The sequence below is a fragment of the Stegodyphus dumicola genome, chromosome 1, assembly GCF_044657685.1.
Source record: "Stegodyphus dumicola isolate Sdum_Otavi_A_Nest chromosome 1, ASM4465768v1".
NCBI lineage: Eukaryota > Metazoa > Arthropoda > Arachnida > Araneae > Eresidae > Stegodyphus > Stegodyphus dumicola.
This window is the reverse complement of record NC_140768.1, coordinates 205679059-205691819: the sequence shown is the minus strand read 5'-3', so window position 1 is coordinate 205691819 and position 12761 is coordinate 205679059. Positions and strand designations below refer to the sequence as shown.

Sequence of the window (12761 nt, the reverse complement as noted above, 5' to 3'; positions counted from 1 at the left end):
TTTTATAAACATAAATTATAAATATCAGGTAAATGATTTTAATAGATCTGTTAGTCATTCATAAGGTCATTTTTACTAGAGTATTTATTTAAAAAAAAATCCTTAAATGTTGTGGAGCCTTTACAAAAATGAAGTGTGATTTTAATTCTGCTTTCCTCTTTGTTCATATGTGTAGGCTTTTCATTTTGATAAACCTTGAAGTATGACTTGTTTGAAATTTTGTAAATTTTAGATTTACATTACATGATAATGTATGCATTTTGATTAACCTTGAATTATGACTTGTTTGCAAATTTGTGGCTTGAAACTGCTAATATAATTTTAGTATTCAGTGTAATTAGCACAATGACAAAAATAGATAGTTATTTTTGTTGTAGATTTTATGTTCTGTTTCTGATATTTTATTATTTTCTTTTCATTAGTTGGTGTCAGCATTTAACAAAGGCTGTAGAACAGCAAACCCAAAGTGGTAATCTACTTAAAAATAATCAAGAGCCTGCATCTGTGGTCTCAGATACAGTAGTAGCGTCTTCTGATGAGCAGCAAGATGACACTGATGTTGAATCAAAAGAGTAATTTTATTTTACTTATGTTTTGTGTATTTATTCTATTAATTTAATAATAATACAAATTCTAAAAATATTGAGTTATAATATAAATGAGAATGAACGAATTTTCCTTAAATACAAGATGTATTTATACCAGGATTAGAAACTAGGAGGAGGAGTAGGGTGCACCCAGGCAGCTCAAAATCACAGACAGATTCTAAGCTGCAGTAAGCTTTATGTTCACCACTGAGTGCATACTTTCATCATAAGTAGTATTATTTCTGTAATCAGAAATTATAACATTGAGTGTTATTATTTCCACATGATTCGTACATATATCTATAGTTATGTAAGAGGATTTAGTACGAGTGACAATTAGAGAGATTGTTTATGTTTTATTAAGCACTGTTTTGCTGTATTTATTATTGCTGTTATAAACTTTCAAAATCCTGGAGAGAATTATGGATCACTTTGTATTATCATAAAATATATTCCATTGTTGCTGAAATATGACCAGCATAAAAGATGAATTATGTGTAAAAAGGTAGGTGTTGAACTTTTAAATATTTACAGAGTTGAAAGCTCTTCAGATATGCAGCAAGATTCAAAAGAAGTTGGACCAGATGCTGTGAAACCAGACAGTTCTGCTGATGTTGCCCAAACAAATATTGAGCCTGAATCCTCTGCTTCTGCAACAGATCTGGATGATATCCCACAAAAAGCAAAACAAATTGGTGTAGATGATGAAACCAGTGATTCGGAAAGAGAACCGAAATCTCCAAAACGGTTTCAACGTGTTGATATTCTACAAGTTACTGAAGGACCACAACTTATTGAACCAAGTGAAGTTATAGTCAGCAGCGGTGCAATTTGTGAAACTGCAGAACCTGTTTTCACACCTATTGGTAAATATATTTTAATATCGGAAATTCGCTTCTCTTGTTTCCAATACATATTGTAGCCAATGCACTTATATCTTAGTTGTGAATTTTTGGAGAGATTTCTAGTTTCTACTGCCAAAATATTTTCCATTTCTTTCTGTTTTTCCTTTTAAAAAACATATCTGTTATTATGGCAGTTATTTTATTGAAATAAGCATAGTAAATATTTTAAATATATTAATATTTTATAATAAATATTTAATATTATTGTGTAAAATAATGTCTCTTGGAGAATAAAGCTGTGATTCTACTTAGATAACTGGACAGTACAATTTTTCACTTACAAGTGTAAATTAGGTGTACTGTAATTTGCAGAAAAACTACCTTTTCGTAATTTTATATGCATTCCTATTATGATAAAAGTACCACCATATGTATCGGAAACAGAATTTTTTTTGAGTAAAAATTGACTCAAGAAACTGCCATCTAAATGTTTGGTAATAAAAAGAACCAAGTGAATTAATTAATATCAAATAATAATAGTATATTTCAAGGTGTAAATAAACAAGTATTACACCTTGAAATATACTGAAAATCACACATTAAAATTCACAAATAATGCAGCAAAACATAAATTTCCAAGTTATGTAATCATTTTATTTAAATCTCTCATTTTATGTATGTATATTTAAACATAATTGTTTTACTTTTTTACTTCCTTGTATGAAGTAAAGGAAGTATTGTAATCACGAAAAATTCTGGGTACCATATTTCAACAAAAATATCCATTTTGACCACTGTTGAATGCAGTTTAATGATGTTTTTGCATTATATCAGTACAGTAAGGACAGAGTAAAGGACTCATTTTGCCCAAACAAATTATAAAACAGATTTAAAATGGAGCCAGAAGAGATTTTTTTCATGGCGTCTGTATGTATGTGTCTCGCATAACTAAAAAATAAATAGCCCCAGAACGTTGAAATTTTGTATATGGGGCTACTATATAACACGTAGATGTGCACCTTCCTATTTGGTTGCAGTTGGTCGCAACAAAAGTATGTAAATATCTATACATATATACCCACTCTGTTACTCGGCTCCATGAGCTCAGATTTTTAATTCTTATATGTTAGTAAATTGTGCATTTTATGCTTTAAAAATTATTGAATTATGTTTTTTGATTTTCCTTCTTCTTCTTCTTCTTCTTTTTTTTTTTTTTTTTTTTAAATCTTCCAGTTAAGATTTTTATGCCTTTAGTTAACCTGCATGAACAATTTAAAAGTGTTTTAAGTGCGACTAAGCCTATTTTTTTAACCACAGCAGCCATATTCGTTTACATTTGAAACTTAGCAGAATAGTGGATTTGTTGCCATTCTAGAGAAACTAAGCTTCACAACAAGAAAGATAACGTCTTTTATTATTTTGAATTAAATCATGCTAAATGCATTGTGGAATTGTTATTTGACCTTTTTGCGACGGCACACCTTTGTTTAAGACGCTCGTGCGGGATGGAAGGGAATCGAAGGCAGTCACCATACAGGATGGAGGATTTGCATTGCTAAGCCTAATTTTAATTTAAAAAAAAAAAAAAAAAAAAAAAAACTTTCACTTCTAGCATCGTAAATTTTGATATCGTTTTAGATTGAGCTCTTATGTATGTTAAAATTAGCACTTGATAACGTTTTGTTCTTTATTTTACATGAAAATATACTTAAAAATTTCCTCATCTTGTAAAATAATTTTCGGAAGCGCTATTCAAATTATTCCAAAGTTTTAATTGATAAAATTAATCAATAAAGTTTAAAATTAATAAAACAACACAATAAAGACTATTTACAGTAAGAAGTAACAAAATTTAAAATGAAGACTGAGTATGGTAAATCTCGAAGCACAGAGAAGTATCACTTTCTAACTCATAGGAAAAGTATCATTTTCTAACGCTTTAGAAAAAGAATCATCATTCTCATCTATGTTAGTAAATGGTTCATTAATCATACGAGGATATTCTTCCTCTGATAAATTGTGCCTTCCTGCCATAATAGACTGGAGGTGGGGCTTTCCGAAATAAAAAGAGAAGAAACGGAAATATATCTAAAGGCAATGCAAAACATAACAGAACTCCACATATTAACCCTAAAAGACCGTATATAGTAGAGGAAAAAAATAGAATAAAAAAAGGAATTGAATATAAATCAGACAGGCGAGTATTTATATTAGCAATTAAAAGATCCCACCTCTGTTTACACTCCCCCCCCCACTCTTGCAACAATTGATGAGTAAAATACCAAAATCAGACAGAATATATCAAACTCAAGGTCAGGAACCTAAAACGTTTCAAAAGTAATGGACATAGAATGCCATCTAGTGGACCTTCAGAAAAATGTTCCAGCTTAAAATGCGTGTACGCATCACCCGTCCTCTGAATGCAATCTCTGGTGATGCATGGATGGGACGCCCGGCTGTAAGAGACATTCTTTGGGAATGCATATGTGGGATGCTGTCCTGAAAGTGTTAAGGTATTAAATTATCCCATATATTGATTCAGCATACCATCCACAATAAATTCAGTTTCTAGCCTTCAGTGTCTTTTTGCCGAGTGGGATCAAAAGGAAACTTTTAGTTTTGTACATTGAAAAATCTGCTTTTTTGCCTCCTGGCTGAATTGCTCAGTTTTGCACAGAAACTAATTGTGAAAATTGTTTTTTAATTGTTTTAACTGTATTTCGTGTTTTATGTTTTTCTATATTTTTCAATTTTTAATGAAGATATTTCGAGTTTTATATGTTTTTGCCTTGCCACAAAGTAAGAACTAAATTAATTGAATGAGAAATATATCTCTAACGGATTTTAGTGTGTTAGAAAGTGTTTCTTATTAGCAGCAAATATTGTTGCCAGTGCAACTTGAACAAAGAATGTTTTCGAGTAGCACATGCGCATTAGATAAGTGGCACTGAAAAACCATTTCTTTTTTTTATTTAACTTCTTTTATACATCATTTTAGATTTATTATAGTATTTGAACAGAGCACGTGGCAACGATTAGATAATTCTTCAGGTGATATAATTTTTATGCATGGTGAGTTATAAAATGAATGGGATGCAATGCTAACCTAGCCCCAGAGTGTCATTATGGTAAATAAATATAGTGAATTTTTAATAGTGCATTTATTCTTTTGTGGTTTATGTGCTGTCAATGAAGTAGGATTCAATAAGTTTAAATGAAATGCAGGAAAAAATATTCCATACAAGGAAGTGGTGGTGTACACATCAGATTTTTTTTTAACTAAGCACAAACTCCCGAAAAAGAAGAGGAATTGGTATTTGCAGAAAAGGACTTTTGCTGAGGAGGAAAGATTTCGGTTTTCAGGTTTGAACAAAAATATCTGTTTTAAGGATTCTTGAATCCATTTTGCTTATTTTTATTTTATTTAATATTATTTATTTATTTATTTTGCAAGACGTTTGTATGTATGGGCGGAATAAAGGACTGTTTATTCCAAAATGGATTGATTTTAAAGTAGATTGATAGATAAAAAATTGATTTCTTTATGATGTCTTGAATGTACATCCATAATGTGTCTTGCATAATACAAGAAGAAGGATTAGCTTTAGAACATTGAAATTTTATATATCAAGACTGGTATAACATACATAATGTATCTTGCATAATACAAGAAGAAGGATTAGCTTTAGAACATTGAAATTTTATATATCAAGACTGGTATAACATACATAATGTATCTTGCATAATACAAGAAGAAGGATTAGCTTCAGAACATTGAAATTTTATATATCAAGACTGGTATAACATACAGTTGTGCATCTGCCTTTTTCATTGCAATCGGCAGTACCAAGGTTATATCTATATTCATATCTATCTATCTATATACATATACATAAACTGATGCAGACTTAGATGTAATAATGGGAAAGTTGATGTAGATTTTTAATGAATAGCAAAGTTGGCAGCTGAGGTAGTTTAAGTAATGCTTTTTATTTCAACTGACATTTGTGGTCACAATTCACTTGTCACTCAATCATTCCCATTTCAGAACGTTGATATTGTTGTCATAGAAGGCAGTCTGGCAGCATTGTGTCAAGAACAGAAGTAGAAGCAAAGTGTATAGTTATCCAGTATGGCCACTTGTTATGAGAAAAGTTGGTTTTGGTTTAGGAAATTTGAAGTTCTCAGTTAGCTATCTCATTATCGTTATGTTATGGATTAATCTCAAAGTCATATGATATGGATTAATCTCAAAATTATGCTGTTCAGAAAAGTTATTACTGTTTTAGAATAGAGAGGTGAAGTAACTAAATTAAAATGAGAATTTAAAAGGCTGTCACAAAATTTAAATAAGTAATTTGCTTTTATATTTTTTGTCTTATTTATGTACCCACCCCCCCCCTTACTCGGCTTAAAAATCCCTCATCCGGCCTTTATTTTCATAATTGTTTGTCATAGTCATATACTTCCAATTACAGAAGTGTTTTAAATGCTGAAAATATTCATTATTTTATTATAATCATATTTATAAAATCAATTTTTAAAAACATTAATTTTGGAGAATTAATGAAATCTTAACTTGCACTGTGATCTCCCTGTTTCTATACTTAAATTTGTAGAAGTTTTATACTTGTTATGACAGAATAAAAATACAAGAAGTTTGACTGTTATATGACAAAAAATGACTCTGATATTTAGTATCAAAATTTGCAGTCTTTGATGTCATTTTCAGCTTGCCTTGAGGGAAGGGTTAATTGAGTTAAAATAATTTGAGAAAATAAGTTTAAATAAAGTGCAGCGAAAATGTTTATAATTTAATAGGCCATACAAGGATATGGTTTCCAGATCAGACTTTTGTGTTTACTTTGTGTTTAACTTAACAGACTTAACATTTGTTATGTTAAGCAAAACTTGTAGCTTAAACGAGCAAACTTTAATTGATGTGAATTTTTTAATTGGAATTTGTACTTACAACCATTGTAATTTATAGTTTATATAATAGGAACAAACTGTTTGAGAGACTTGCACTCATCAGAAGTGTCTAGATGCAAATAAATATAAAACACGATGGTATTCACATGTAGTGCATACTGTCAGATTTTGAAACACTAATTCCTGTGGTACAATAAAGTGAGATATTTCTCATAATGTATTTTTAGGGAAAAGATTCTTAAGCTGTCAGATTGGAGGTAATGTGGGGAATGATGTCAGTCATAGGATGTAATGTGGGGAATGATGTCACGGGGTTCGTAGTGGTCCTTACAAGTGCTTATAAGTCCTTATACTTGAAAATAAAATATAAAGGCCCTTATAGGTGCTTACTTTTTCTTTAAAGCCCTTATTTTTTGTTTTCAGTGCTTATTTTTTGCTTTTAGTCCTTTTTTTTTTTTTAATCCTTTGTTTTTCATGAACGCGCATTTTTTTCCCCGTACCAAAGCCGAAACTAAATAAACAACTTTTCTTCCTTATATGCAACGTCAGATGGTGAATCATACTCCCGAAATTGCTTTTCCCCCTTCCTCTGCATTAACGTAACCTATGGTGCGCGCGAGAGTACAGACAGGTGCACGTCGTTCTATTGGCCAAAGAATTGCGAAAACGTAGAAAATTACGGTACATTCGGTATTCTTTTCCTCCCACCCAAATACTACACACGTTAGAATTTCTATCAAGATTTTAATAATTTGCATTCTCGTTCCGCGTGGTCAGTTCATATTCGTGTTTATTATGATCGTTATGCTTATAATGATGAGCATATGTATGAATATTTATAGTAATATAGTTGCAGTAACTGCTGAAGTATAGATAAACTTCCAAAAATGGGTGTGTTTTTACACAGATTAGCTTTCTAAGGAATAATATTCGGAATGGATTAAATAAAAGGAAAGTAATCGAATAGTCAAAATAATTTCATTTTCTTTGCCAATACATTATACAGTACGCAGGTTGGGAGGTTCTCCGCAAAACCTCTAATATTGAAGCAGCAGACTTTTTTTTTTTTTTTCCACAGTCCAAGCTGGATTGAATAGGACTAAAGTTTTTTAGGTCTACCCAACCCAAGCGAAGATTGATTCTATTTCAGAAATTTAATACAGTCTGTTGAAAATTAGAATCAGAAACACCCCAGATTAGTAAGTCTCTTTCTTTTCCTTTATTTAGTTGTTTTTCCTCCGAATACCGGCAGGTGTTGATTCCGATTGCGTAATATTACATATGGAAGAATTACACTGCACATATTGCGCAATAACATTTGCGGTACTTTGCATTCATAATTAATTTTGATGTTCAGTCTGAGATTTGTTTATGAACACTTAAAAGAGTTTTACTGTGCTTTCTAAGCAAAATATTTCTCAGTTCCGTTGTTTTTTATATGATGCACATATCGAAATGTCAAAATGATTTATTTAGCCTAAATTTAAATCTAAAGAACGGCTACAGTCTCCCCCAATCCTCTTTTTTTCAGTTACTATCCGGAATATTCGGAAATTTCCGAGCATGCGGATTAGTTCGGTTAGTTCATCTTTTACTGTTAAAGAATGACTGAATGAAGCAATTTCCCATCTTCTGATTTCAGAAATGTGCCTCTTTTTTACTTAAAATTACTTTGCTTGGGATATATGTTAAGGGAAAACTGTTATGCAATGAAAATTTAGAAAATGTTCAGAATTTTGATTTAAGTTAAATTATTTAAATATTAATATGAGTGGAAAAATAAATTGTATTTATTATTAGGTGCCAAACGAATACAATTAATATGGCTTATTATTATTTATTTTTTATATTTTCAACTGAAATATCATCATTAAATTTTGTAATATAGTTTAGTTCTGCATAATTTTTTTTCTCTCATTGTAAACTAATTCTGTAAATTGAACTGTCATTTAAAATTTAAAAAAAAAAAAAAAAAAAAGTTAATTGTTTTCCATTGTTGAGGTAATTCTCATTCTCTTAATAAATATTGCATTGCTCATATTTTAAATTACAAGTCTAACTTGTCTTTTAAGGTTATGCAGTTGTGTATAATGTAATTAGACAGGTGCTTATTTTTTCCTTAAAATGTGCTTGAAAAGTGCTTATAGGTGCTTATTTTTTTAACTAAAATGTGGCTATGAACCCTGTGTCAGTCCAAATTTGTGTCACCCAAATGAAAATCTTCTTTAAAAGACCAATAAAATTGGTTCCAAAACTCTGTAAAAGATGAATTCCATTTTCATGGAATTATTTTGAATAATGCTGTGCTTTGCAAATGTATAACCACTCAATGTTTTCAGTCATTTCATTTGGTCATGTCTTAAATGCCCTAGCTAAATAATAATAATAATAATAATAATAATAATAATAATAATAATAATAGAAATAGGAGGCTGTGTTATAAAATTATGCTGTAAAAATTTAAATTTAATGTAAATAACACATATGCATCATCATTTGTGAATGATGGGAAAGGAGGCTTGTAACACTAGCATACTAAAAACCTTGTGAAAAATTGAAATTTTTTAAATGTTATTGCACCAAACATCTTTATTTAGCTTTAAAGCGATAAACCAAGTCATAAAAATTGAAGTGGGGGGTTCTTTTTTTGGGCAAGGGAGATGAGAACCCTGTACACAGACTATGCATCTCATTTGTTTGTCCTCATTTGATTGTAGAATAAACAAGGCTGTGTGTTTGTTTATCCCCTTTTGATTGTATGAGTAAACATAGCTTTTTTAAATGTGTGTACAGTGCAAAGTTACTAAGTGCGAAATCTAATATCTGGAATGATCTAATATCTGAACTACTGGACCTTAGCAATTTTTTTATTGGCAAAGTCTAAGAATTTGGAATATAATATTAAACATATAGATGTTCCATAAAAGTGAATTTTTTCCCTACAAACTGAGATTTCTTGTAAGTCACTGTCAGACACCTTCTGGCTGGAGAATGTAAGACCTTAATCGTAAAATATAAGACTGTAATTAAACTACCACTTGCCCTTGTACATAGCAGTTTCTGAAAATACTGTCATTTGGCAAAACATAAGAGCTATAATTTATCCTTAAAAAAAAGCTACTTGTTATTGACTGAAGTTGTAGTTTCTTTAATGCAGCTATAATTTCATTTATAACATAGTAGCATTTAGAATTACAACATAACTTCAGAAAAAGTTAAATATTTTGCTTAACCAAGTAAAAGACATTTAACAAGATAAGACATTTTTTGAATATTGATTTGGGTTCCGATTTCAGCAAACAATCTGGATGTGTAGATACCTTTATGGTTTTCCTTATGTTGTAGAGACCTTATTTTGTACTAATCAATTATTTTTATTTTAAGAAACTTTCTCTTTCCTTCTGATTTCAATTTCCTGCCAGAATGCAAATCTAAACGAGTTCAAAAATAGTATTTAAGTAGCAGAATGTAAGAGTTACCAGAAGAAGAGTTAGTTATGAGTTTATGCCGCATGTTTACCAGTAGCTCTGTTGCTGTATATTTGGTGCTAGCTGCTTACTGTAATTTATATTGATATTCTAGACTCGGCTTTGCTGTGTGCAGCTGCTAAAGTGGATTTAGATTGAAGTAGCAGCCAGTTGTGTAACTGAAATTTAATTCATTGTGACTGTACATACTATTTTGTGTTGTAAGTTGCTTAGCTACAAGTGGTAATTAAATTGTGAGTAAGTACCTAGTGAGTGCATGTTTTGATCAGTTTATTTAAAATAAAAAGGTTGTTATAACCTTCATCGGAAGTCATCTTCTCTTTCAAGGCATGGCAAGAATTCATTACTTTGTCTTCAGTAGGGCCTACATTTTATGCTCCCTAAGCATGTAAGACTCTACAATATCTAACATGAATACCAACCAGTTTCCCTTAGAAAGTCTAGTTGCACCAGTGGCTAAGTTGTAAAGTTGCTGAACTTTCTTAGTTTAGTCTGGGATATTGAATCTCAGTAAGTAGGCTAGCTTCTTGGATGTTTCTTTAGTTTATCTCATGTGTAATTTGTATATGAGCCAGTTCTCTCCACAAAAGCATGCGGTTGATCTTTACATTACGGTAACTTGGCGAAAATTTGGCGACCAACTCCCCTACAGCAACCCTCTATTTTTTTTTCCCCGCCGCCATTTTGTCTTCACGAAGTAAAGACATGTTTCTTTTCTTCTTATCTACTGAACACTTCTTCTAACAATCTACTAGCCGAATTACACTTATGCTAGAAATTTTATCAAACAAAACTGCTTAATCATGACAAATATTCACTGCAAAATTCGGAAAAAGTGCACAATACCATACACCTTACGCGTTTTTCAAAATAACACATACACATAAACCATGTACACGCCGACTTATTTTTACTTAAAAAAACATCCCAGAATTACACAAAAATGGCATTGCGCACACTCTTCACTATATCCATGTACACTGCTTTTTTCTCATAAATTCGAAAAATTTCACGAAAATACATGACAATTTTCTCAATCTTTAAACCCGGTAAAAAGAACATATATGAAATTACCTGATCGCGAAAAAGTATTTACCCTTTACAAATATGAACATTTCCACATATAAAATAAATAAAATATCCAAAAACTTTTACCTCTAAATCATCTATTACATTATACACGTCACCAATGAATTCATACATGAAGCATTACAAATATTTAGTATCAAATATTTAAATTATTTCCATGCACGTTTATTTCAACTTAAACGTAAACCAAATTCCTACAAGCATAAAATTCACAAAATAACTATCATTTCATTAAAATATCACTGAACCATGTACACGTCGACTTATTTTTACTTAAAAAAACATCCCAGAATTGCACAAAAATGGCATTGCGCACACTCTTCACTATATCCATGTACACTGCTTTTATCTCATAAATTAAAAAAATTTCACGAAAATACATGACAATTTTCTCAATCTTTAAACCCGGTAAAAAGAACATATATGAAATTACATGATCGCGAAAAAGTATTTACCCTTTACAAATATGAACATTTCCACATATAAAATAAATAAAATATCCAAAAACGTTTACCTCTAAATCATCTATTACATTATACACGTTACCAACGAATTCATACATGAAGCATTACAAATATTTATTATCAAATATTTAAATTATTTCCATGCACATTTATTTCAACTTAAACATACACCAAATTCCTACAAGTATAAAATTCACAAAATAACTATCATTTCATTAAAATATAATTAAATTCAAAAACACCACTTAAAATATACATGAGCACATACATTCAATTAATAAAAATTACCTTACAATCCTAATTACTTTAAACTAAATCATTGCTAATAACAATTTTCCCAATAATACCAAATTCCTTTCCACCTTACATTTCCAACAATGCATAAAAATAATTAAAAATACTAACTTACCTAATCTCCTTCAGAATCTTCATTACGTGGCGGATACACTTTTCTTCATTCTCTTTCAGAATCTTTAAAATCATACTTATCTTTCAAAGCAAGATACCACGTAAAATAAATAACATAATAAAACATGTTTATTTCTCTCTCACACAACCTTAAAAAACATTTCTTACTATCCTTTTCAATACCACTAAATACCCATTTCGAATTCACTTTACTTACGGCCATGGGATCCAAAAATTCACAAACACTATTTCACACAACACAGAATAAAGCCAAATACAAAATTCCCAGATTTTCCCCCATTAAAGAACAGTAATTCGTCCATTAAAATCACATGACATATCCCATGATCTCTCATTTCCCTCACACAAAATAATGCGTAATCAGAACTAAATACTACTCACATTCTTAACAAAGTCTAACTAACCTAATCTTCTTCCGAATCTTCCTTACATGGTGGATACACTTTTATTATGGATTCAATAAAATTACTGAACGATTTTTTTTCCGAATTTTTCCTCCAAACTTCCTCCGCTAAATAAAAAGCAAAATTCTCCTTCTCGCAATGCCTAGGAATGGCACTTTTTATACCACTCCAGGTGCCCTCTATTGTGTTCGTATGCGCACCACTTTCCGGATCTCTAAAATAATACTTATGGTTTACAGCAAGATGCTTAAACCCTTCATCCTCCAAACATTGATATGATTTCCAACAATCTGAAATAATTATACTACCCGGTAAAATATATTCTTTTATAAAACTCAATAAACAATCTTTACTTCTATCTCGCACAACCTTAAAAAAACATTTATTACTACCCCTTTCAATCCCACCAAACACCCATTTTCCTTCCACTCTCCTACCTCTCTCATACTTACGCTTCCCAAACTTACTCTCATCAATTTCCACAATCACATTCATACCACCAAGCATACCCATATCATTTTCG

General features: G+C 30.7%; 1 protein-coding gene across 3 annotated transcripts in view; it reads left to right on the top strand.

The window, feature by feature from the left end:
* The window catches only part of RhoGEF2 (Rho guanine nucleotide exchange factor 2), a 265990-nt gene that overhangs the window by 216841 nt on the left and 36388 nt on the right, over nucleotides 1-12761 (top strand). For all 3 annotated transcript variants that reach the window (XM_035365908.2, XM_035365907.2, XM_035365909.2), the window contains exons 33-34: nucleotides 423-572; nucleotides 1122-1453. In XM_035365908.2, the coding sequence (XP_035221799.2) occupies nucleotides 423-572; nucleotides 1122-1453 (482 nt within the window). The remainder of the gene's footprint in view (nucleotides 1-422; nucleotides 573-1121; nucleotides 1454-12761) is intronic.